The 27,964-nt window shown below is 41.9% G+C and overlaps 1 protein-coding gene across 1 annotated transcript; it reads right to left on the bottom strand.

The window, feature by feature from the left end:
- Window positions 1-17: 17 nt before the first annotated feature.
- Window positions 18-27,499, bottom strand: LOC145400371 (uncharacterized). Its single transcript, XM_080272877.1, has 4 exons — window positions 27,431-27,499; window positions 10,949-11,099; window positions 6,591-6,673; window positions 18-459 (listed from the first exon to the last, which is right to left on the bottom strand). Exons 1-4 carry the CDS (start codon window positions 27,497-27,499, stop codon window positions 82-84), a joined length of 681 nt encoding a protein of 226 aa, XP_080129003.1. The 3' UTR covers window positions 18-81.
- Window positions 27,500-27,964: the final 465 nt, after the last annotated feature.

The following is a 27,964-nucleotide window of genomic DNA, read 5'->3' as shown; positions in this document are numbered from 1 at the left end:
TGCAAATTTTAATTTTATACTGCTTACACAGCCAGTGATAAAAGGCACTAGAATAAGTCCTTCAGCACATCAGCCAGTTATTTAAGTTTTCACACCCAGGCCAGTTGGGAGAGGACTCTTCTTTTTTGGTGATGTCTTTTTAGGGGATGGAGGGTGAAGTGTATAAGCAGGTGGAAGATCTCTAAGAGCCTCCCTGGTATGAGTGTGGCGGTCTCGACAGCAGGCTTGGGAAGGTGCATATGTTGATGGAACAAGGACAGATACCAGTGCCTGCCTCTTCAGATGGCGTGCATATGAACGCACTACAAGACAGCAGTAGACCACTACCACTACAGCCAGTACACTTGCCAGGAGGTCCAGGGTACGAGATTGGAGGGCTGCATGCACACCAGCCCATACCACGGCGCCCACCACCAGTCCTGCCAGAACCACCCATGGCACCAGCAGACCACCACGTTCCTGTTGAAATGATAATGCTGTAATGCCACCATCCATACATTATATCCAGGCTCATTTATGGATAGTGTTTAGTGTCTGTTTATATTTATATTTTTGTTTGAGGTGCTTGATATCCCTAGTTACAGTATATCTTCCAGGAAGTGAATTCACATCCATTATATGACAGACTGGTGTTTCCACCATGGTGAGAAGGGTTCTTAAAAAAAAAAAAAAAAAAAAAAAAAAAAAATGTATGAACATTGGGAATTCTGGTAACCCTAGTAACTTTACTGCCAGATTCCTGTAAGCAGAGCTGAAATCTTTTCTCTTTTCGAGAAGTTACAATCTCGAGACAGGTGTTGTGATAGATTACAGGATTATACTGCAACTTCTGTAGAACTTGCAAGTGCATGTCAGTGTTGTCTAATTCCAGTAACTGTGAAGGTGTGAGTGTTTTAAGCATTGCTGAATTTCATAGAATTAGTTGGGGCTTTTGAAAAGTAAAAGACCAAATTATTATCATTAATAGGACAGTACTGTTATTGTTACTGAACTATTATTATTATTATTGTTATTATTATTATTATTATTATTATTATTTTTATTATTATTATTATTATTATTATTATTATTCATTCATTCATTGATTCATCATCCAATCTTATGCTGCCCCATGAGGAGCGTAGGAGCCCGGAGTTAGGCAAGTCAGTCCTGACATTTAAAATGAGAGTGACCAGCCTTACTCATCCCTGAGTGGCATTACGTGAACAATAAACTCCAACCATTCCTTGGATATAAACCTTCACCATCTCAATCCGATTGAAGCACCGTAACTACCCACTAAGCCACCTGGTGCCAAAATTTGATTATATGATTACCACCTGGCATAGTAAATGGTTTCCTGGTGTACAGGAAACCATTTGGTTTGTCATTACCCACTAAACCACTAGGTGCCAAAATTTGATTATATGGTTACCACCCAGCATAGTAAATGGTTTCCTGGTGTACAGGAAACCATTTGGCTTGTCACTCAGTGTAGTCACCCACAGGCAGAAGGAAGAGGAAAGAAAGACAGAAGAGAATGTGTAAAGTCACCATTATTATTATTATTATTATTATTATTATTATTATTATTATTCATCTAATCCTGTGTTGCCCCATGAGAAGCATAGGAGCCCTTGGCTAGGCAAGTTGGTCCTGACACTGAAGATGAGATTGATCAGCTTCACTCATCCCTGAATGGTATTATGTGAGCAATGAACCCTGACCACCCTTTGGATGTAAACCTGCAGAGGCTCAGTATGGTCGGAGCTCCCTAATAACTCACTAAACCACCAGGTGTCCCATAGTTTGGTTATATGGTCACCACCTAGGCATAGTAAATGATTTTCTGGTGTACAAGAAACCATTTGGCTTGTCGCTCAGTGTAGAGTCACCCATAGAAAGAAGGAAGAGGAAAGAAAGATGAAAAGAAAGACAGAAGAGGAAGGAGGGAAGAGAGGAAAGGCAGTCACCCAAGAGCAGCACTACATCGAGTGAGTGGATAGTGAGTTTCCCTACTTTAATATTACAGTATTATTTATTCGTTTCCGATGCCTTGCTCCCTCTTGGGAATGCCCAAACAGAGAATAGCCAGGCTACCTTAGTAGTAGGAATAGTAGTAGATGCAGTAGTAGTAGTAGCCTTTCTTAAGTTTATGTAAAGTGCTAGGAATAGCCTAATCTGTGACCTGATGGACCTTGGTTCAGTTTTTGTTTGGTATATCTGGGAATATTGTCCATAAATGCTATTATGTGTTAACAGTGTTGAGAAATGTGTGATGCAGATATAGATTTAGAATGTCAAATCATTCATTGTTGCTGAAAATTCTGACTGCAATTGAAAACGGTAAACACACACACCAAGAATTGTTCTGGAGATCCCAGGAAGAGCATCTGTAACTGTAGAAGATAAAGAGTACTGTATTTCATTAGAATAGTAGAAGATAAAGAGTACTGTATTTCATTAGAATAGTAGAAGATAAAGAGTACTGTATTTCATTAGAATAGTACAGTAGAAGATAAAGAGTACTGTATTTCATTAGAATAGTAGAAGATAAAGAGTACTGTATTTCATTAGAATACTGTATTTTCTTGCAGCCAAAGTGTGCTTAGTTATGCACAGTGTGCCTTTACATGTACACAGGTGCTTACAGGGAGTCTACACCTATGTGCCATTACATGTACACAGGTGCTTACAAGGAGTCTACACCCGGTGGTGCTGTGCACCCTGGGTGAAACAGCTGCAGTATCCACCTGAGAGCCAAGCTTACTCGTATTTCCCTACACCTTGCCACGGGAAGAACCCTGGTCCAATCCTGGTGAGGCACTGTCTACCACATGTCGGTACCAATTACCTACAATGTCTGTGCACTTTACTGTACCTGTAAGACAGCTCCACAGAAATAGTTGCTTACCTGTGGTTGACAGGTCTGTGAAGTCTGTTCAGAAAGTATCCAACCTTAGGCTCTAAAGCAATAAATAGCTAACCTGTTGAGTTTGGACACCAATTCCCCTCAAAGCCCCTTCTGATTTGACACATGTAGCCCAGCATTCTTTCCACTGCCTGAAACATTTTTCAAAGTCAGTTTTAGATATCTTCTGCAGGTGCTCTGTTGCATTTGTCGTCATCTCTTCTTTCGTCTCAAGTTGGGAACCCTATGGTGGAGTGTTGAGCTTGGGGAATAACCAAAAGTTGCATGGAGCCATGTCTGGTGAGTAGGGAGTGTGCCAGACCTGCAGGATGTTGTGCATGGCCAAAATTTCCTGAATCAGGCAAGAAGAATGGGCAAAGGTGTTGTCATGGTGCAGCTTCCAGCTTGCCACTTTCCAAAGATCTGGTCTCTTCCGCCAAACTGCGTCACAGAGATGACGGATAATGTCGAGGTAGTAATGTTTGTTGACAGTCTGACCTTCTGGTGCGTATTCGTGATGCACAACACCATGTTAGTCGAAGAAAACTGTCAACATGCATTTCACCTTGCTGTAGATCTCTTGTGCTTTTTTTTTTGGCTGAGGTGACCCTGCATGCATCCACTGGGATGACTGTTTCGGTTTCTGGGTTGTACTGATAAACCCAAGTCTCATCTCCAGTGATAACGGTCTTCAGCAAGTTTGGATCATGATTTGCACACTTCAACGTGTCTTGAGCAACATTCATCTGCAGAGCTTGTTGTTCATGTGAAGGGAGCTTTGGATCAAACTTGGTGGCAACTCTTCGCATGCCCAAATTATCCAATATAATTTTGTGTGCTGATTCATAACTGATTCCAGTTTCATTAGCAACTTCTCTGGCAGTCAACCAACGATTTTCCATGACCAAATCGCAGACTTTCTTCACAAATTAAGCATTCCTGCTTGTTGATGGCCTTCCCAGGACATGGATCACTCTCGAGTGACATCCAGCCATTTTTGAAACAATTGTACCACTCCTTTATATGTGTTACCCCCGTGGCTTCATTCCCAATAACTTGCTGGATCCTCCTGATAGTTTCAGCTTGGGTATCATCTAGGCGAGTGATGAGAAGGGTGGGTGGTGAACTGAATGAAAGGAAGGCAATGATTGATTATGTGTGTGTGGATGAAAGGATGCGAAGATGTGTAATGGATGCAAGAGCTTATAGAAGTTGGGGGAGTGGACTTTCTGACCACTACTTGGTGGTGGCCAGAATTAGGATACAAGTAAGATGGAGGAATAGAAGAAGGGAAAGACGAGAGGAAAGGGACGTGGAAGGTGTATGCAAGATATTTACAGAAGAAATATGTGCAGCATGTGATGTGGTGCGTGGGAGGAAGAGAAGACGGAGGGGGGGTGCAAGGAACAGCGTGGTGGACTGAAGAGGTGAGACAGGCTGTGGCACAAAAGAAGAAAGCATACAACGAACGGATGAGAAATAGGGGCGTGGAAGAAGTTGAGAGGCGGAAGAGAGAGTTATATGTACAAAGAAAGAAAGAGGTGAAAAGATTAGTAAGAGAAAGTAAGAAGAGAGTGGATAAGGGATTTGGAAGGAATTTGAGTGTAAAGTGGAGGGACTGTAAGAAAATGTTCTGGAAAGAGGTGAAGAGAGTAAGACAGGGTGGAAATGAGGTTACCAGGGGAGTGAAAGATAAAAATGGTAGATTTCTAATGGAGAAGGGAGAAAAAGTGAGCAGATGGAGAGAACACTTTAAGGAATTGTTGAACGTAGAGGATGGAAGTAATGCGAGTATAAGTGGCTGGGGAATGGCTGGGAGAAGAAGAGATGTGAGAAGACAGGAAGAAATCAGTAGGATAGAAGTTGTAGAAGCAATGAAGAAAGTTAAATTGGGGAAAGCCCCAGGAATTGATGGAGTATGTGGTGAAATGCTGAAGCATGGGGGAGAGATAGTAGTAGAATGGATGTGGAAGATGTGCAGATTGGCCTGGGAGGAAGGTAGAGTCCCGGAGGATTGGAAGTCAGGTATAATTATTCCCTTGTACAAAGGAAAAGGGGAAAAAGAAGTGTGTGGTAATCATAGGGGCATTTGTCTTCTTAGTATAATAGGAAAAGTGTATGGTAGGATGCTTATTGACAGAGTTAGAGAAAGAACAGAGGAATTAGTTGGAGAAGAACAGGGAGGCTTTAGGAAGGGAAGAGGTTGTGTAGATCAGATATTCATTCTCAGATCTTTAGTGGAAAAGTTTCTAGAGAAGGGAAAGAAGTTGTATGCGGCTTTCATGGATTTGGAGAAAGCATATGACAGGGTGGATAGACAAGGATTGTGGAAAGTATTAAGAATATATTGAGTAGATGGAAAGTTGTTGAATGCTGTGAAGAGTATGTATGATGGTGCTAAGGCTGCAGTGCGTGTGGATGGTGAACTAAGTGAATTTTTCTCTTTGGAGGTTGGGTTGAAACAGGGATGTGTCATGTCTCCATGGTTGTTCAATCTGTTCATGGATGGGGTAATAAAAGAGGTACAAGGTAGGGTACTGGATGTTGGAGTGGCCCTGGTGAGAGAGGATAGTGTTTGGAAACTCCCTGTACTGTTGTTTGCAGATGATACTGTGTTGTTGAGTGAAGACGAAGGGGAGCTGCAAGGCTTGGTGGATGAGTTTGGGAGAGTGTGTAAGAAACGGAATCTAAAGGTGAATGTAGGGAAGAGTAAAGTGATGGTCTTCGAGAGAGGTGAAGTCAGTGAATGTACAGCGAGGTTGGATGGTGAGGAATTGGAAAATGTGAGTACGTTTAAGTACTTGGGTAGTGTGATGAGTAAGGATGGAGGTTTGGAGGGTGAAGTGCTTGAAAGGGTACAGCAGGGAAGAAAGGTTGCTGGTTCTTTGAAAGCAGTGATAAGAAACAGGGAAGTGAGCATGGAATTGAAAAAGTTACTACATGACAGTATTGTGATACCAACTCTAACTTATGGAAGTGAAGCTTGGACATTGTTGGAAGGACACAAGTCAAGAGTGAGAGCAGTGGAAATGAGTTATTTAAGAGGAGCCTGTGGAGTCACATGGAGAGACAGGCTGACGAATGAGGATATAAAGGAGCGTTGTGGTGTGGATGTGGATGTGATAGGAAGCGTTATGAGGAACACACTGAGGTGGTGTGGCCATGCGGAGAGGATGGAGGGTGAAAGACTGACGAAGAGAGTGTATGTGAGTGAGGTGGAGGGGGGAAGAGGGAGGGGGAGGCCGAGGACGAGATGGAAGGATGGGGTGGAGAGGTATATGAGAGAGGGAGGTGTGAGTTGGGAGCAGGGCAGTGAAATGGTGGGGGACAGGGCGACGTGGAGGCAATTTGTTTGTGGCCACCCCAAATGGAATTGAGGCATCTGGCAATAGATAGATAGAACATTGTTCGACTTTTTCAGTCATCAGGAAGAGCATGGGAATGTGATGACCGTAAGGTGCACGACCTTGAACACGGGTTGACTGACAGCCACTGAGTCATTCGTGGTGGCTGGCATTAATCATTCATGCGCACAAAGGTCCAACACCGCACTACATAAAACCCCACCCTTATCCTCCAACTGGTTGGTGAGAAAAAATGAACTCAGATACTTTCTGAACAGCCCGTATTCAGCTAGACTGGGGTTAAAAAATTACAATAGTAACATATACACAAAAGATAAGTACATAGAATATCATACCTTGACAGCTCCAATGATCAATAATATGGAGAAGATGAGGAAGAGCACCCACACTCCAACTTGAACATATACAAAGATCCGAGCTGCGGGAGATCATGGGTTACTGTAGTAGCAATAGGTGTATGAAGTGGTAGTTTCATTATAATTGCTTGATAAACTAAAAAGTATAATTATGTAGTACAAATTGGTTCATATTCATTGTATATTGCTTTGTGTGCATGTGCACTATGCCAGTTCATGCACAGTACTGGGAATAATGCGGTGAGGTTTCATCATATCATATTGTTTATCAAGGCTTCAACATGCTTGCGTGCATTGGCCTTGGTTTAGATATAGGTTTAGGTACAGGTTTAGTAATCATATGACTGAGCAAGTAGTTACCCAGTTCATGTTTTGAGAAGCTTGGAACAGTGCTGTGCTGTAATTTATACAGTACTGTGGTTAGAAGAAACAATTACATATTCCATCAGAGACAAGTAAATGTTTGAATATTTGATGTTGCTGCTGGTATATTAAAAGATATACAGTATAAATTTTGTATGTTCATGTAAATTATTTTATGATAATTGAACTTGTATTATACAGCTTAGTATACAGTACTGTGTAGTATTATAGAGCTTAGTATACAGTACTGTGTAGGAAAGGATTTTTATGAGATGATGTATTTAAATTAGACAACTGTTACGGAATAGACAACATTTGTATATTCTTGACACAAGTGTATGCTGCTGTTTAAAATGATGTACATGTTATAATGTGTCTGTAATACTGTACTGTATCTGGGTTTTGCAGACACCCTTATTAACCCCTAAAACGCAGGGCATCGCATTTGCGACGCTCGCCGAAAAGGACATAACGGTGGAGCGTCGCGTTTGCGATTCGAGTTAATATTGAATAAACGTGGGCAAGGATGTTGCAGCTGGTATTGTCTATGAGTACCACCACCCTTTAGCTACAATTAGCATACTTTACCTTTGTACTACTGACCTCCATTGTTGCCAAGTATCGCATTCCCCCCCCCCCACCACCACCACCACCACCACGGCCCGGCCAGCCTGGCTGTGATACATGGCAGCGCTCTGACTGCTCAGAACTGTAAATCTGCACTCTCCTCTCAAGCAGTTTATGCTAATAGGAAACGCTTGTTTCCCCAGTTGTAACACTAGCTTTTTTTCGCACGATTTGCCCCTGTTTAGCGTCAGTTTACCGCAGGCTTTCAAAGTGACATTATGGCGAGTTCTAGCTCTTCCGAGTCAGTGCGAGCGGCCGACAGGAACGAGAATAAAGTGACGGGTGTAAGGCAGAATAAAAAGCATGCTGCGGTGATCTTTTGGGAAGTAATATGATTGAAAATAATGTAGTATACTGTACGTGTTTTTAGCCGTGAAAATGGAAATGTTTGTTGAGTGACGGGAAGACCGCCACCGCGCTGCATGTCGGCCGTACGCTTCGTTGATTTTAGCCTTATTTTCAGTGCTTATTGTACAAATACGGATTCCAAACTACCTGTACGTTGTAGTATAAAGTTTACTGTGACAGAATGAGGCTGTGGTAGAGGGGAAACCGGTTTGCTGGAGGTGTGAAAGTGAAGATTTTGTTACCCAACTTTGCAAGTCTCCACAAGTCCTTGGGTAGTCCACGAAGGCTCAACACCTGTCTCTGGAGAAAGCTGAATGTAAGTACTATCTGCCAAACCAAGTATAATGTTCTAGGGTTAATCTCTGATTTTTGGCTAATATTTTCCTACAGGTACTCAGACCGCGATCGAACGGCGCCACCCGGGGGGGGGGGGTCGGCTGTCCATGGCCGCGCATTAGGAGTTAAATACAGTGAGAGTCATATAGTCTGTTTTCTGGTATCAGTGTTTCATTGAAATGTAAGATAACTACTTTCCTGTGTGAATATAAAATTACCATTACTTTAAGGAAAGGAACCAGTGGAGAGGTGTCATTAAGGGGAGGAGAGGAGGTAGCAGGATGCATATTGATTTTATATATTATATAGATAGCAGGGACACAAGGGAGAGTTCCTAATAACATGAAGGTAGATGTCATGGTACCCTTGTGTAAGGATTGTGATTAAAAAGCATGGGAAACATAGTAGTATATGCCTGTTGAGTGTAGTAGGAAAGGTTTAGGGTACATGTTGATTAAGGGAGGTGTTGTTGTTGTTGTTGAGTTGTCCGTGGTGTCACTGAGGCGGAATACTAGAGCAACAGGGGAAACTGATCACCCCCACTGTATCTCCGGTGAGGAGATTGGAGGGAATCAGCACCCTGGCCGCTGCACTCCTAGTAAGGTAGCCCACAACAGAGAGTGCTGGGGCAACACATTCCACCAAGACAGGATAGCTGGAATGATTTGGCTCCCAAGAGATCCCCTGGAAGGTGGTGCCAATGCTAAGAGGTCTCCCATTGGGAGTAAAGACAAATACTGAGGATTTGACAGGTGAAAAGCAAGGGAGCTTCTGGGAGGGCAGAGGATGCATAGATCTTAGCCTGAAGATGTCTGGTAGAGAGATTTTGGGAATACAGTATATAGGAAGCTGATTAAAGTATCAGTAGATTTGGAGAAGGCATTTGATATAGCAGATGGGCAAGCTTTTTTTTTTTTTTAATGAGAGTGTATGGAGCATAAGTCTGATTGTTGAAAGTTATCCATAGTATTTGGCAGAGCAAAAGCAGCTATGACAGTTGATGGTGTATGTAGTGAAAAATGCAACTGAAAATATGAAATCAGATGTGTCTGGCCATCGTTTTATGTATTCACTGATATGATACTGAGAACTGAAAGATAGAACACTCAGAAGATTTTGTTTTAAAGCCAGGATACAACTAAAGAAAAATATCTGTGCCTCTGTTTGAGAATAATGCAGTGCTGCTTTCAGCTAGATAAACAGAGTTGCATAGTCTGGTCAAGGAGTTTGAGAAGGTTTGTGTACACAGAACTTAATAGTGAGTAAGGTAAGGTCAAAGTAATGATGTCTAAGCAGAGATACTTGTGATATGAGATTGTACTGCATGGTATGGAAGTAAAGAATGAGAGTCCTGTACTGTGTTCTGGTATTTACAATCTGTTGTGAACAAAGTTGGAAGAGTGCAGAAAGGAAGAAAAAAATCTACATTATGAGACAGCAACAGGAATGGGATTGTGCACATAGAGGTAACAAAAATGTTGCATGACAGCATACTTGTTCCAATATTCTATCACTGTATCTATAGCCAGATGCCAATATTGATATATGGAAATGAAGTGTGAGTAATGGCTTGAGGGTCACAGCCCAAATATTATACCTTGTCCATTTTAGCCTGGCTTAAATTTTCCATCTTTCCATCTTGAACACTAGGCTGTAACAAGAGATTGTTGTTGTTGTTGCTGCTTTTGTCCCAGGCTCATCTGAATGTGAACTCAGTCGACTGCAAGATGAAATTGTCCTCCTGCAGTTCAACACGTTCCTTGTGGGGATAGGGTTGAAGATGAAGGACGTTTGTAGAGCTATATTGGTGCCATTGTGTGAAGGTGCCCCTCTGCCGCTCCATGAAAAGAGATTAACACTATTCCGGGCCAGCCTTGTCTAACTTTTCTACCCCATTCCCGGGCTGTGGGTGTCTCCAACAAAATGATTAGTTGCCTGTGCTCACCAAATTGTTGTGCCATGTATTTGAGCCACACAAAATTGCTCCAACAAATGACACAATGGTGTGTCATTGGCCTGGAAGTGGTTGGCCAACAAATGACACATCAGTGCATCATTGGCCTGGAAAAGTGTTAATACTAGAATATTATGCTAGCCACAAAGAGGTCTATGGAAATTATGTAGATTTTAGTATTCTCTTAGTGTGTCATCAGACTCTGGAAAATAAACTGTAAAGGACAAAAATTTCTTCCCAAGTTAAGGTGGTTACTTAATAAGTGCCTGTAGAATGATTCAGAGGAACTATTGAAAAAATGAATGCTGTCATGAGTAACATGGAGTGAAGGGTGACATGGTGGAAAGCATAAATACGAATACTGTTTGGTGGTTTGACTATTTGGAGCAAATAAAGAGTAAAAGATGGGGTAAAAGAGTGTAAGAGACTAGATTAGTTGTAAGTGGAGGAGACACTGACCAAGGACGAGTTGGAGAGAGAAGCTGAGAGTACAGTACCATGTACATTTCATGAGATAGGTTAGTGTGTCATGAAAGTAGGGGTCACCACTAAGTAAAGACAAGTACCTGAAGGTCCTTTAGTGAAGGCCAGTCCTTATATGTATGATGCCAAATAGATGGACTGTTGGGCTGATTCTATTATCTTGTACAGTATATTTTCTATCTTGGTAGAATAACACAGCAGTACTTCATAGTGTTAGCCAGCTTACCTGCCAGAAGTGTGGAGGTGTCAGCAAGAACATCACAGGCTGGCAGGATTCCCAGCACATCATTAGCCTCTCCTTCTATGCAGGCTGCACGGTGTTCCTCAAGGGTCACTGCCACTGCTCCATACCCGACACTCAACACTGTTGCACATATCTGAGGAAGGGAACAACTTTATATACAATTTTTTAATCACAAAACTTCAGATCATTATCATTTAATGCAGTCACTTATTATCAGAATCTCAGTGAATGATACTTTATGTACATGTTGTTTGAACCACAGTGCTTAGAGTTTCTAGTCATGACATGCAGACCAGTGTTCAATATGGCTGCACTTACCCCATTTGATTTCAGACACCTAAATGACAATGAAACGCAGATGTGAGATAAATGATACAATGGTGATAATAGTGTGCTGGAGAGGGACCCCTTCCTGTGGTGACACTGAATAAACCAACCTTAATGACTTCCAGCTTCCCCCCTATTCCCTGGAAGGGGGATGGTGGACTGCAGAAGGGCAGCTTCAGCCTGCAGTTCACCAAGTTCATGTTAGATGAGCTTGAGGACAAGACAACAGCAACGCAGGAAGGTGGAGGGAGATTGTGCTGGTTGGTTGATAACATGATAATCATGGGATAAGAAGATATACAGTACTGTAGTTATACCCACCATGAGGTAACATGTCTCTAAAGTCTTGCCTTCCTGAAGTCATGGCTTCAAGTACAGTACATGGCCTTCCACGCTCCAGGCAGTGGGTGAAGCAGGGAGAGGGGTGTGTCTTATGAGACAAGTTACCGTACCTGCCAGAGGGTATAGTTAGGTGCAGACCTGGGCTCATCTGAACCTGAACCCAGTGGACTGCAGGCAGAAGTTATCCTTCCACAGTCCATCATCCTCCTTTCAGGGGATAAGGAAGGACCTAGGGGATATTTGTGTACGAGGTTGCCCCACTACTTAGTCATATCAATGTCGCCATGTAAAGGTATCTGTATCCAACACCTAGGAGATAAATAAAATGATAACAGAGGTGATAATGGTGCTGCCTGTTGTGACAACAATAATCATGGTAGTAGTGGTGATATTGACTGAGGTAGTTTTGGTGGTTATTGTCTGTAGCAGTGGCTAGTGGTTGTAGTTCCTAACAGTGATTATAGTGATACTTATAGTATAGTTCATTCATTTTAACTTGGGTGAAATTTTTGTTCTTTTCCAGGGTATTTTACATAGCTCAGTGACAGAAAAAGACAACATTACAGCCCATAATACTTTTTCATGACTAGCACCATATTCTCTGTTAATCTATTGCTACAACTCAGAAATCAAGATGGGGAGATGGTAATTTTAAGCCAAGTTAGAGTAAGTGGGGTATAGTACCAATGACCAAGATTGTGGCAGTAGAGAATGAGGGTGTGAAATGTTTACTAGTAATGGTGGTGGTGACGAGTGAGTGGTGATGGTGGCAGCAGTAACAGAAGTGATGTGAAATGTCTAGTAGTGGTAAGTGAAATGGTGTCAAGTGAAAGAGGTGGCATCAGGTTACTGATAGCACTGGTAGCAGTGAAAGGTGTTAGTGGTGGTGGTAGTAGTAGTAATAATAATAGTAGTATTAGTAGTAGCAGTAGTAGTAGTGGTGGCAGGAGTAATAGGAGTAGTAACTAGTAGTACAGTACCGGTAGTAGTTGTTTCTGTTGATGTACTGCACCAGTCTGTCTGATCGAGTAGACCCATCAACACAGGGAAGCAATCACCCCTGTAGGGCTGTCCCAGGCACTGAACCAATATTTCCATGAGGCTTACAATGGCTTGCCACAGTGACGCACAGGGATTAGTGTGGAGGTTTGGTTCCTGGGTGAACACTGCATTTGCATCTCTCAACCCAGTTAACAGGCACCATAGTAGGCTCCGCATCACCCCATTATTTGGTTTTATGGTTACCACCAAGCATTGTAAATGGTTTCCTGAGTAACAGGAATCCATTTGGTTTTATCACTCAGTGTAGAGCCACCCAAAGTTGAAAGAAGAGCAATAAGTAAATACAGGATGGATGGGAGAAACAGGAAGAGAGAAGGATAGGTACAAGAAAAGAATTATATACATGAAGGAAAAAATATACAATACTATATCAAGTGAGAGGATGATTAGCTCCCTCACCTACCACCTAGTAGTAGTGGTAGTGGTAGTGAATGGTAGTACTCCTATGGTAGCAGTGATGATGCTGATGTGGAGTAGTTGTGATTGCCGTTACTGTGGAAATGTAAGCTGCCTGGTATTAAAAGTAGTGGTAATAGCAGTGTGAGATGGAGGGAAGCAAGTGGTGTGAAGTGAATAGTAGTAGTGGTAGCAGTGAATGGTATTGACGATGGCAATGAATAGTAGTGGTGACAGCAGTGAACGGTAGTAGTGGCAGCAGAAAATGGAAGTGGTGACAGTAGTGAATGGTAGTGGCAGTAGCAGTGAATGATAGCAGCAGAAAATGGAAGTGGTGGTAGCAGTGACTGGTAGTAGTGGCGCAGAGAATTGAAGTGGTAGCAGCAGTGAATGGTGCGGGTGACAGAAGTGAACGGTAGTGATGGTGTCAGTGAATGGTAATGACAGTAGCAGTGAATGGTTTGTGGTAGAAGCAGTAAGTGGTAGTCGTTGTAGCGACGATGAAGGCGATGTGAAATGCGTAGAACTGGCCGTAACGGGGACAGCAGCAACTCCATGATGGTAGCGAGAAGTGAAATAAATCATTGAGTGTGGCGAGTGATGGCGATAGCAGCAGTGACATGGAATGTAGTAAATGGTAGTAGTAGTAATGGTGAATGGTAGTAGTGGCAGCAATGAACGGTAGTGGTGGCAGTAGTAAATGGTAGCTGTGGTAGCAGTGAATTGTATTAGTAATAGTAGTAAATGGTGGTAGTGAACGGTAGTTGCAGTAGTAGTGAATGGTTGTAACGGTAGCAGTGAGCGGTAGTAATGGCAGTAGTAAATGGTTACTATGGAAGCGGTGAATGGTAGTAGTGGTAGTAATGAATGGTAGTAGTGGTAGCAGTGAATGATAGAGAAGTAGCTGTACCGTGATATACACCAGTGCCCCATGAAACAACAACAGTGTAAAGGAGGTGAAGGACCACTACACCCGCTGATAACATCCCAACACACCTAACAGACTTGACAGAGAGGTGGGGGGGGGGGATAAAGAGTAGGCTATCGATGGATTCGTATTTAGTAAAAAAAAAAAAAAAAAAAAAAGTCGCCAGTGTTATTGAATAGAGATTAAACTTCAGTGATTATTTTTCTCGTCTAAAAAAAATTTTTAGTCAAAAGTTACACTCAATATATAGGCTATATCAGGATTCAGCATTGGAAACAAAACTTTACCTCTGCGGCTGGTCACCCAAGTGTCCGAATATTTATTTCATGTTACAAGAAAAAAAAATAAAGGTGAATAAAAAGCACGAGAAGTAAATTACTAACATAACAATTTTAGTTAAAGTTTCTCTCTATGGATAGCAGAATATTTTCTCACCAATTACAAAATTAATATAGGCTCATTTGAGTTCTAATCCCACCAAGAAGCTGTGAGCGAGGCGAAGAAATCTCGCTATCGTCAGACGGTAACATTCGACCTGAGAAAGCTCCCGTAGTAAAGGGGCTAATGAAGGCTGTATGTAACTCCTATCTGAAGTACCTGCAGGGAATAAGATCGTCAGCAGATAGCAAGAATAAAAGGTAAGGGATCTTAAGCGTGAATCTCATTTCGGGTCTGAATTACCCTTTCCCTACCTCTTTCTCTCCACCATTACTACTACCGAATCTCATTCTGGTGGGCTTTCAAGGCTTCTTATCACCTCTTCCTTGTCGACTCGTTTTGATTACCGTCCCTTATTTAAATCTTCATTTTACCAACCTAAATTACATAAGTAAAATGTAAGAGCTTATTCATCCTCGTCCTCATCATGATCTTTCCCCCCGCTTCGATGGAGTAAGGAGGGTGCAGAGCTCGGAAGAAAAAAAAAATAATAAAATAAAATAAATGATGGAGAAAAACCAGTCTGCACAAGTGAATGGGCCATACTCTCATTCACTCACTATTCAAGCCCCCGGAATCCTGACTCTATATACCTCATAGTCATACACATCGACGAGCTTCATACCACCTGTCAGCTAGAGTTAATCCGGCAACTGTCACTTGGTCGGGAAAGAACAGGTGTGCCAAACTTCATACATTCTTCCGTAAAAATTGTTCCATGTAGCTCGATCCGCTGTCATTTCGCTAGCCTCATCACTTCTCATACCTCGCCTTTGCACACACTCATTTGCCATATCCATCCACCACATTCTTGGTGGACAGCGCCTCCTCCCCTCTTCAAACTCGCTCAGATATACTTTTTTTTTTTTTTTACCTCTCTCTGGACACTCATTCTATATGATTATTCGTTTACAGAAAAACAAATACACATAACTTTAACACCCGAGCCCTACAGCTGGTTTAAGACCGGTGTCGTATGCACGGAGTGGCATGCTGAAAGTTACCGTTCCGCTCAGTGCGCATGCGCTGGGTGGCCGTTTAGCTTCTATTTTGAAAGTATCTGCATGTTATCTCAAATTTTGTGCCATTTATCAACAACATTGTACGAAATACATGTGCCAGGAAGATAGTTGGATGTCTTATCGACCTGTAGGTAACTATAGGTCGATATATGGATATATATAAAGATATTATGTTACAGGCAATTGTGAAATTAGTTATTTCATGAATTAAAATTAGTTTAATTTAGGTTTATTTAGGTTAGGTTGATCTAGGATAAGGTTAGGTTAGGTTAGGTTTGGTTAGGTTAGGTTAGGTTAATTTAGGCTTAATAGAGAAGGGAACGGTAACTTCCAGCATAAAGTCACTCCGTGCATATGACATCGGTCTTTGACCCTGCTCCGTGCCTTTGACTTTCGACTTATGGCGCTCAAAATTTATTTATATCATCCCTACCAGGCCCTCAGCTCACTCATCAGATTTGGCCTAAATTGAATAAAGTGTTTAGGTTGACCTTACCCTGTGACCTTGACCTTTGATGTCTGTTCTGATAATTTTATCTTTGGCTAACCTTAAACCCTTACACCAGGTATAATCCAGATCGCCAAAACTTAAAATTTAAGACCTGAACCTTTGACCTTGCCCTGTGAAGTTTACCTCTGACCAATTGTTCTCATAGTGGAATTACTTCATCCTTTCCTCTTTTTCAAGACTTCTACCAATCTTACTCAAAAGTAACTAAGAACTTCGATATTGTTACTCTTGACCTACAAAATAACTATGATCCTTTTCGATGCAAAATCAATCACCTCTGCTCCTCTGACGCTCCTCATGCATTATAACAATTTGGTGCAGTTCCATCCTGTAGTTTTTCCATAATCTTGTCATCAGACAGACAGAATGACGCCAAACAAACAAACCGAAGTAAACACCTAAGCCCCTCTCGTTTTCATTCGCGGTTGTCGTAAACTGGTAAGGAAGTGCTGGGAACCTCCTGAACCGGCAAGAGAGTGGACCAACAACTCTCTATCCCTCACTCATTACACCTCTGCCCATGAACGCAGTTAAGACGAGGCGAAGAGTCCTTCCCCCCCCCCTCTTCAAGAGGATAAGCTGAATGAGTAACATTCATAGACTGATCCAACATAAAAACATTTATTGTCCTATCAGGATCACAGGAGCCCAGGCTAACCTACTCAGTCCAACCATTTAAGGTGTGACATTATACTTCGATGATCATTCAGGTATATTTACCATCATAATTTATTATGCACTTATTTTCTTTTTATCACAATTTTCTCTTTCTTATCCACCTTCTTTGCTTACTGGATACAGTTCCATTTCCAAATACTGTACTTTCTTTTTCTTATGTACGTACACATAATTTCCTCTGTATCATACAATTCTCTTTCTTATGCACCATCCTTTTCTTTGTCGGCAGGATAGTGTTCTGAGCCTGGAGACAATCTGGACTCGGGCTGATGCAGATCAGGGGAGACTGGAAGTGCCAACTCAACTGGACAGCCTTCACACCAACAGGTTCCTCATTGGCTCATACGCTGGAACTAAATCTTGACTTAAACATAGGACGGATACTAGGGCGCACAGATAGTGGGAGACGCTCCACCTCCGCCTTTAACTTCGAAGCTGCAACCTCATTGCCACACGTCAAAGGTACTAATCTACGAATCTGGACAGTCTTAGCTGTAGAACGAACCTCCAGTAGTTTCTTAAAGCTGGGATCACTCAACCACACATTATTATCGGTATTTCTGGAGGCCACAGAGAAAGTACTGGTAGTAATATCTTCTAGCATATTCCCCTTGTTTTCTGGGTGCTTGTTTTCCTTCTCAATAAGCTTTTTCTTCTTTGGTGGAGTGCCATTTGCCTGAAGGAGTGTGTTTTTTTTCCCTCCTTATTAAGTTTCTTTTTCTTTGCTGGGGTGCTATTTGCTTGAGGTAGTTTTTTTTTTTTTTTTTACTTCTTGTTAAACTTCTTTTTATTTGATGGAGTGACTTTTGCTTGAACTACAGTGGTTTTGATGGGTGTTCCAGTCGGAGAGGTCATTGCCTGCGCCTTGGTTGCTGGCAATAAACTGTCATCCTCCAACTTCCTCTTGGATCCTTTGGGAGCCATTTTATTCTGTGGAGTTTTAGGCACCTCATTAGTTTGTGGAGCTGGTGGTTCATTAGTCTGAAGAGTTGTTGGTTCATTAGTCTTAGGAGTTGTTGGTTTCTTAGTTTTGGGAGTTCTTGCAATGTCAGTTTTGGGAGTTTCTGCCTTGCTAGTTTTGGGAGTTCCTGCCTCTTTTTTGGGGGGGAAGGTGCTGGTTCCACTTTTCCCAAACTATCTGGGTTCTTATCAACCTTCTTCTTTAATGCAGACTTGGGGGTACTACAGGTATCTTCATTCTTAATTTTCTTTAAAGCCAACTTGTGAGTCTTCCTTGGAGTTTTCTTTACAGCTGATTTTGGAGTCTTGGCTGGGGTTTTCTCTACAGCCAGTTTTGGAGTCATCGGTGGAGTCTTTTTTACAGTTGATTTTGGAGTCAGCCAGAGTCTGAACAACATTTGTAGCCTCTAGAGCAACTACTTCAGCCTCCGCTAGTCTCAAGATTGTGTTGTTTTTAAGTAGTGCCACGCACCCACACGTGCTTCCGTTTCACCAGTTTTTTTTTTTTTCTTTCTTTCTTTTTAGTCATTTATTGATATTTTTTATTCATTCAGTTTGGCATCACTGGTTTTTTCCTGTGTTACTTCATTTATTATTTTCTACTGGATACATTTCCAGACCGAGATACACGGACACAGAGATCAGTTTCCCCTCGTAACTCAGGTTTTGAACTGCACGAAGGACGAGGAGGCTGTCGAATCTTCCTCTACCTCCTGTTCTAATTTCATGGATAATTCTAAGCTGCGAGACGAAATTACTGCTGGTTATAACTATTCTGCGGGGCTGTGAGGGACAGGAATGCAAAATCTTCCCTTGTCTAGTTCTTAAAAGAAAATAAATAAATAAATAAATAAAAATCTAAACTACGGGAGGCAACTTTTTTTTTTTTTTGTGTCCGACTCTGGGCATAGGCTTCACAGCCTGCATTCAAGGCCCAGTAGTCCTCCTACATACCAAGCACCTTTACATGTCACCACTTCAGCGCTAACACTCACCGTCCATATTGAATACATGCTAGGGCTGTCTCATACAGGACTGGTGTATTAGTATTAGCGTGGGTATTTTTACGACATGTCGGAGGTTCTTCAGGTAGATCAGGAAAGTCTGCTTTTATGAAATTCAAATCCTTAAACTGTTCCCTGCCCCAGCTGGGATTTGAACCTGGGTCCGGTAGGACTGCAGGCCACCACTCTACCGATGATCGTAATAATGTTTGAATCGCACCACTAGATGCTATTACTCGTATAGTACTTCCCAAACCGCTGTGTCATATAATAAGCAAAAATCAGGCCTCTTAAAAAAATAATAATAATAATAATAATCCTGACCGCCCCAGCCTCTCCTCTGACTCCCTTCTCTTGGCTTATCCCGCTGAAGACGGTTACGTGTTTTATATTTTATTCTTGCTATTAGCACACATCTTTAATATATGAGAACTTCTGGCTGTGAGGGGGCTGGTGAAGGTTATATTTACTTCCTGCAGCTCAATAATGCCCTCATGAGCTTAAGAAAGGTCAGGTTGTAGCAAGAATAAATAGAAAAAGATGTTCGCTGATTGCAGGGATTCCTTCTCCTTCATCCGATAGCTCAGCCTCCCCCCCCCTTTTTTTTTTCCACCAGATTAATAGCAACTCCATATTAACCCCTGTTGCCAGAGGACATGATTTTTACTCTATTCTTGCAGTCCTCTGACGAATTAACTTGGGACAAATTTAATGATCATAATTAAGGAGTTAGCTATATACAGATCAATCCCTAATCTACCAAGGAACTCTTTACAGCTTACTAAAATCGTCTGGCAGTAGCAGATTAAAACGAAAATGTATGTCCCCTGGTTGAAAGGTCAGTTTTACCACTAAAGGTTCGTAGGCACACTTGGTTCTTTACAAAGGTCCAATGGTTAGTCTGGTAGGAAGAGGTTTGAAAATGTCGATGCTCAGTTTGATGGCGTATGTAGTTAATTCTTTCAGCCTGAGAACGTAATTTTTGTCTTCTTCGTGCTACTGACAGACGAATTTATGTAGTAATACGATCTTCAGGAAATGGCGAAAATAAATATGACGTCCTCTGACTGAGTGCGCCAATGAAGCATCACTAACCCTTTGGTTCGTTTCCTCTTGATCCAGTGTTTCGAGTGAGTGCGATCTCGTCCTGGCACACATCCGGGTCATACAAAAACACAATATCTCGGGCTTATATTTCAAAGTGAGCGTGTGTGTGATCTTTTATTCTCTTTTTTTTACTCTCTCTCTCTCTCTCTCTCTCTCTCTCTCTCTCTCTCATTATTATTATTATTATTATTATTATTATTATTATTGTTATTATTATTATTATTATTATTATTATTATTATTATCATCATCATCATTATTATCCCATTTATCGACCCTTCTCAATTTTTCACTGTTTACCACTTAATGCTTTTGTCTTCTTTTACACCTACCACATCCCTACCACCCTTCCTCAGCCGTTTCTTGTTTTCTCCTCGTATATTCTCTCCCTCCATTTCTAAGTTTACATCTTTCTTTCCTCATTCTTTTCCTCTTTCTTTTATCGTTGGGTCGCTCTTCCTGTCGTCATTCTTCTCCCTTTCTTCCTCTTTCCGTTCATTCTCTTTTTCTCTCTTCATTCTTTTCTTTCGCATATCTTTTCATTTTCTATTCTTTTCGTCTCTCCCCTCTTCCTCTTTTCATTCTTTCTCTTTTCCTCTCCTCTCTTCCTTTCTTTTTCTCTCTTCGTCCCTTTCTCCTTTCATCTCTCCTCCTTCCTCTGTCTCACTTAGTTCCTTTTCCTCTCCATTCGTTTTCTCGTTTCCTCTTCTCGTTCCTTTCCTACCTTCTTCGTTCCTGTTTCCTCCTCAGTGACCCTCAAGAGCTTCCAAGTCCACCCCATCTGATAAAAATAGTATTCATTTGGCCTCCCACTCACACCCACAACACCTCCCTTGATACAGCTAAAGGGGTCCTGTGACGGGGCAGATGATTGGTGGGGCGTGAGAGGGGATTAACACCACCACTCCCTTACCCCACAAGAGGCTGGTGGAACTGGGATTCGTCTTCTAGCAAGCACATAATCCCCTGGGGGCAATGTGGTTGGTAAGTGGCACAATTTCAACAAGTATTTTATCTAGTTTATATACGTTTTTCCTCCAGTGTTATGAATGACTGAAGGTAACGATTTTTAGTAGTAAATCCAAGACTGGTGGAGCTGCAACGCGTTTCCTGGTCAATACATGCTCTCCATGGGGTAGTATAGCTGGTTAGAGTTCAGCTTTAGTTGGTACGTTTGATTTGTTGGTGTTTACATTCTTTCTGAAGGTGGAAACCTTTGCAAATATTCTTAACTGCCGTACTTGTATTCATTGCAAGAATGGAACTGCAGCAACGCGTCTCAAGGCAAACACGTACTCTATAGGGTGGTTGTTGGCTGGCTAGTGGCACGATTTCATCAATACGCAATTTTATATATTTTTCCTTTGAAGTTAGGATGTGAATGGAGGAAACTATACTCTTTATACTCAAACTTGGCCCAAACTTTCGTCCTTTAACAGCTTTCGCGCATCTCAGAGGCGGGAAAAGACAATGCCTCTGCTCTATATCCTTCCGACACCACTTTCTCGTGACTGCCATCATATTCTAGTGGTCATCTAGAGCTACAAGTCAGCATTCGAGATGGAAGAATGAAACTTTTTGTCTAAATTAGAGTGAAAACAGTATAGTATAAATATTAAACTGCAAAATGGGAGGATATGCATTCTGTCTCCTGGCAAACACATAAAGAAGACCTACTTTCCAGAGGTCAGTTCAGTTTTAGTTAGTACGTTCGATTGTCTGATGCCGGATATATTTTCCTCCTTAAACTGGAAATGGCTGCAAGTAACTTCTGTAGGAAGTAGCTAAAGATTGGTGAAGCCGATATTTGTGTTCTGGCAAGCATATACGAGTACTCTTATGAGGATAACATAACTAGTCAGTCATACTATTTCAACAATCATATGTTTTGCTCTCAAATCAGAAAATGGTATAAGGACATGTTGTAGAGGTATTAAATGTACGATTAGTACTGCTGCAACGTGACCTCTGGCAAGCACATACAGTACCATACTGTACTGGAGACAAATGGATGGTTACTGGACATGTTTAGTCAGTAGATTTTATTTGGTGCATGTGTTTTCCCCTGAAGTAAACTATAATTTAACGTAGCTGTAGTATAGAATTTAACTGCAAGATTGGTTGAGTTGCAACCTGTCTCGGGGGAGGGGAGGGGCAATGTTGTTGTGACCCCAGGCTCATCTGGACGTGAGCCCAGTGGAATGCAAACTGTTGTTGCCCTTCTTATGTAGTCTACAATTTTTTTTTCTTGAGATAGGGAACGAACTGAGGGTTGTTTGTGTAACTGGCCAATGGAGGCGCCCAGTTTCTCGTATATCCGTGCCACCGTGTGAGGGTGTCCCTCCCCGGCACCGAGGGGGGGAGGGGTAATGTTGCTAGTTGGTAGTAAAGATTTAGCTGATTAGCTGTGTTTTTGTGTTATGCTTCGAGAGTAGGAACTGCGTTAAGTATCAACTACAGACGTGATGATAATCCCAAGGGACAATATGGACTGTAGCAATTACTGTAGATTTTTGCGTCATTCACAGTAGCAGTCAGACCCAGTGTGTGTGTTCCTGCGTCTCTCACTCCATCGATTTTGCCGCACTCCCAGTTCAGGCCTTATAAGGCATGTACTAAAGGATGAGGGGTATTGGTGGTGTGTCTATAGTGTACCTGAGATGTGTGTGGTGTGCATGTGAGGTGTGTCTGAGGGCTGTGTCCGGCGATAAAGGACACTTTTTGGGATGTATTAAGCTAATGGATACGGTTCGGGTGGGCGAGACTATATATACTGTATATATGGATAGATAGATAGATATAGATAGATAGATACACTCGTATATCAAAAGGTTAATGCTGTCTATATATTCTACATATTATTCCTCATCCCAATCACCGTGGCGCCGCGTTTTTAGTTTATTCATATTACATTCAGTCGACTTTACATACTTGAGGGAGACCTCTTATAAATCTGTCACAGTAAAGGAGTTTAGGTAAGAACTGTTAGAAAAGTCTTGTTTTGGTATACATCTGAATTACCAGCATATTGCCACAAAAAACAACCCACCGTTCTTCTTATCTTAATTTATTCCACAATGCTTTCACTGAGCCATCTTTATGAGGGGCCTGCACCATGTTGAGTGGTGTGTGCGTGCGCTAGAGCAAGTGCGTGGAAAGTGTGTGTGTGAGGGGGGGGTTGGGATAAATGTGTTGTGGCTCATGTCTCACACGACTCCCGTCCTCTGGCTGGGAGTGTTTCATGTCGCCACAAGGGAATATCTCGTGACCTTGACTTTACTTTGTGCGTAACATTAATTCAGGTAAAATCAGTTCTTCATTTTAACGTACATCAGTTTTATCCGTAATTGTCCTTCTAACATTTCAAGCGGTTAAACCAGTGGCTCTCAACCTCGGGGACGCGCTCCTCTAGGGGGAAGTGAGCAGGGGGCGAAAACCCACAGGAAGAATAGAGAATGGGCTGAACAAGTGGGTGTGTGTGGATGTGTGTGGGTGTGTGTGTGTGTGTGTGTGTGTGTCTGTGTCTGTGTCTGTGTCTGTGTCTGTGTCACGAGAAACCATTGATTTATACTGAGGTTTTATACAAGTCTTTTGCCTCTGCTCCGACCTCCAAAGTACCTTTTTCTGTGTACCCGTGTATTGAGTTCGTTTCTTTCCCTCTCACTCTGTCACCTAGTCACCAGGCTGCCTTCTTTCTGTTAAATCTGGTCGTCTCGAGAGAAAAATAAAGATACCAGGAAATCTTATATCGAAGGATAGATCGCATTCCAGTTACCAAAGTTTTAACAGCAAAAGTTGGCTTTCGTTCCAAGTCAGTACATGAACCTCTTGTCCCATGTGCATTTATAATATCAGAGACTGCAATTGCCCGACGCATTCCATGTCCGTAGGTTACAGCTTCCAGTCGCTGGCATTCACATATTTGTTTCCTTAATTGAGTTACATTTAATTATATGAATAAAAACAGAATAACTACCAGTACATCTGTAAACTAAACGAGTTCTGTTTGGTTTGTGTTTCGTCACAAAAAGAATATCTGACAAATCAAAAAGAGATTTTGAACGTGTGTGTATTGACTTATGTTTATGATATTCTCTTTTATGACCATTTGGATATGTTTATGACCATTTGGAGGTGTTTCATGGCCATGCGATGGTGTTTATGACCATGATTGTGTTATATTTGCAATCATGATTAAGTGGTGGTGCTTTTTGACCATGTGGTGGTGTTTTATGACCATGTGAGGGTGGTTATGATCATGTTATGGCGTTTATGATTGATGGTGTTCATGACAATGTTGTCATGTTTATGACAATGACCATGTGGTGTACTGTACTTTACTTGTACAACCATGTGGTGATGTGTAAGACTATGTGGTGGTGTTTAAGACTATGTGATGATGTTCATGTCCATGTTGTAGTGTTTATGACCATGTGGTGGTGTTTATTAATACTCTTGTGTTAGTGTTTATCTTACTATCATTACTTTTTGTAATAATGGCTGAGGAGGAAATGGATAATGTGAGTGCATTTAAGTACTTGGGTAGTGTGATGAGTACGGATGGAAGTTTAGAGGGTGAAATGCTTGAAAGCGAACAACAGGGAAGGAAGGTTGCTGGTTCTTTGAAAGGGATAAGGAACGGAAGTGAGCATGGAAGTACAAAAGTCACTGCATGACAGTATTGTGATACCTACTCATACGTATGGGAGTGAAGCCTGGACCTTGTTGGAATGACACAAGTCAAGAGTGAGAGCAGTGGAAATGAGTTATTTGAGAGGAGCCTGTGAAGTTACATGGAGGGACACACTGACAAATGAGGAAATGAATTAGTGCTGTGGTGTGGATGTGGATGTGATAGAAAGCGTTAGAAGAAATACATTGAGGTGGTTTGTCCATGTGGAGAGGATGAAGAGCGAGAGACTAACGAGGAGAGTGTATGGGAGTGAGGTGGAGGAAGGGAAAGGAAAGGGGAGGCAGAGGATGAGATGAGATGGAGGGATGGAGTGGAGAGGTATATGAAAGAGGGTAGTGTGAGCTGGGAGCAAGGCAATGAAGTGACATTGAACAGGGCGACATGGAGGCGATTTGTTTGTGGTCACTCCTTACGGGATTAAGGTGTCTGGCAATAGAATATGATAGAATAGATAATGATCCAATGATGTTCAGATGCAACAATCAGTGAGGAAGGTTTATCCACACTGGTCGCTCTCGAAACGTTATGCAGAAACAAGGCGAATGCTATGAGGATCTGCAGTGTCTTTTCTTGCACGCAACCTAGCATTCAAAATCAGCAGCAATGAATCAGTGTCGTAATTCATACTTGATGTGCTGTGCGCTACCGAGTTGCTTACGTGAACTTGTTTTAGTTACGAAATTCATTAAAATCAATACAGGATTCTTTATTTTCATTTCTAAAAGAGGAAGGGGTAAGAGAGCGATACTTTTCCGTTGTGGCACCAAACTAGACGGCTCCAGTGCCTGCCCCTCAGTTCGATATACTTTCTGTCCCCCGAAAGGAAGATGGTGGTTCTGTCGGAGAAGGACAATTTCAAGATAAGCCTTGGACGACAATAACAACAACAATGCAGGAAGAATTTTTATGGATCAAACAATGGCAGGAAGGGTTTCAGGGTGTGAGGGTGTGAACTAACCGCTAAAGGAAGTGCGACCCGAAAAAACTTGATTACCACTGGGTTAGATCCATATATCGGCAGCAGGTCTACCTAACTCAGATAAATTACAGTACGGCAATACTCTAGCATACAGACACGCAAAGTTACTGCTATATTATCACTAGGATAGAATTATTCTTGGCCGGGTCCTGATCCGTCTGGCTCCATAATTACCTATCGTTTTGTTTGGCTGGTTGATTGTTGTTGTTTGTCCGTTTGTTTGTTTGTCCACTAGATATCTCAAAAAGTTACTGGTGGATTTCAGTGAAGTTTTGTGGATATGTGGGTCATGAGCCAAGGAAGAGTTGATTAAATTATGATGGTGATTTGAGTTCTCTGGCATAGGCGTTGGTGGAGGTTTGCGTTCTCCTGGTCTGCCTTTCTTGTTCTTTGCTGCAGTGTTGGTATTATTCATTTAAACCATCATGAGCGCCTCACAAGCTTATGATTTGTCTGCGTGACTTGAGGGAGCTGTGTCTACAATCCATGGAGGAATTATCACTGTTTCCACAAGGTACCATGGTATACCCCTTAAAATACGACGTGATATGATTCTCCACTTTATTTTGTTCAGTCCACTTTCATTTGTACGCGGCAGTGACATTATCAGCAACCCACGTTATGAAGGCATTAGTAGTTATATATTCTTCAGAAATTACTCAGCGCGTTTCATCTTCCACTACTTCAGTTTAGAACACAGAAGTAAGGTTTGCATAATGCTGAGGCAGGATCTTCCCTTGAGCTACGAAAGTTTTAATTGGTAACTGACGATATGTTTGACCAATAAAGGCGCTTTGAACCTAGTGTGTTTAAGAATATACTACTTAGGATTGCATTCTACTTTGATTTTTAATTATTACAGACAACATTATGATAGAGCCGCCTTTCATGTACAGATAATCTTTAATGGTATCTGGGAATGAAAGTACAGTTTCATACGTTAAGAAGTATGCGAGTACGCTGATGGAGAGCAGTGAGTGAGGTGGTGAATGTATGGAAGTGTCTGCGTGGCCTGTCAGAGCGCATCGGGCTGGGTGTGTCAAGAGTGCCACCTGATCCACTGCCTGGCTGGCAATTAAAGGCCCGCCTGTCTCAAGAGGTGGCGGTGGCGGAACTCCGTGGCCACAAACATCGCTTTGTTCTTTCTCCCTTCAAGTATCACACACGGTTATTGTCGTGGTCTGAGTGAATGAAGTCATGTGGAAGGTATTTTAAGTGTATGAACGTATCAATTTATGGGTGTTAGCCATATTGTCACAAATTTTGTGTGTGTGTGTGTGTGTGTGTGTGTGTGTGTGTGTGTGTGTGTGTGTGTGTGTGTGTGTGTCTGTCTGTCTGTCTGTCTGTCTGTGTTTAAATGCATGATTCAGTTTCTAATGCAAATGCATTAGAAATGACACACCATACCTTATTTTCCCGTCTATTGGCAATAGGTGGGACAGCTACTCCAGCACTAATCTCCCGAGGTCGTTATATGAGGAAGTAGTGAATAGGATGATCCTCACCCGAGACATGACGACCTTGCTTTTCTTTAGTGTCTGGTGCCTCACTCACCTCACTTATGTGCACCGTTTCACCCTCTTAGTTTACTTGTTTTAGGGAAGTTGCCTATTGCTCGTAAATTCCTCTTGATATATATATGCAAGAGCTGTGCCACGGAAAGAGTGCAAACTGAGTTTGGTAATGGAGTTGATAATTCATTCTGCTGTAATGATATTGATTCTGGTGAAAAATGCCTCGGCGTTTCTTCGAAAGTATGTACTGCGATGAACACCTGTTCGGCGACGTAGAAAGAAAGCAAAAAAATTTCCCCGAGATTTGACAATAACAGGTCAACAGCACTAGATGAGCCACATCGTGAAAGGCGGAGACAGATATTTTTTCACATACCCGAAATAAAATATTCATGCGGTGAATTAATCGCGAAAAAATACACAATTAGTATATCGAATTAAAAATACTAAGCAGAGTATAGAGATTAAGAAAACAGAGAAACCAAGAAGCACTGCTGGACTGACCATGCTGATGACGCCGATGGCCACGACGCCCTTCTGCAGACTGATGCAGCACCAGCAGCACCGACGCATGGCTGCACCTGCATGTAAAGTTCACAGTCAAAGGGGCATATTCTCTTAAGTTTAGGAAGCCTTCTAGGATAGTTACTCTAACATTAGTTTATTTTACACCGAACTGTTTTCTTGGGTGTTATCTACGAGTACTGTATACCTACACAGCTGCATCAGTGTCACACAAGACAGTACTAATGCAAGATAAGCAGAGGTGGTAGAAAGCCTCACTATGTGACGAAAATGTGACCCTTTGTATCACACAGCCACTTCAGTTTGTGTCTTGATTAAAAATAATAATAATAAATAAAAATAGGCTCCGATCTGCATGAAAATTTCTACCGCATTTCCTGCTTCTCTTTCTATGGACTCACAAAATCCATGGAGTAATCTGCAGCAACTAACAGTGATGACACTAATCTGTGTTCAAATGGGGCAAGTCTTACCACACTCATTTCCAGGGAGAATGGAGAGAGTGGCGACAGG

Source organism: Coenobita brevimanus, chromosome 52 (genome assembly GCF_032717465.1).
Source record: "Coenobita brevimanus isolate Jiangsu-jjx chromosome 52, ASM3271746v2, whole genome shotgun sequence".
NCBI lineage: Eukaryota > Metazoa > Arthropoda > Malacostraca > Decapoda > Coenobitidae > Coenobita > Coenobita brevimanus.
Note: the sequence above shows the minus strand (reverse complement) of the source record. Positions and strands in the feature narration are given on the sequence as shown.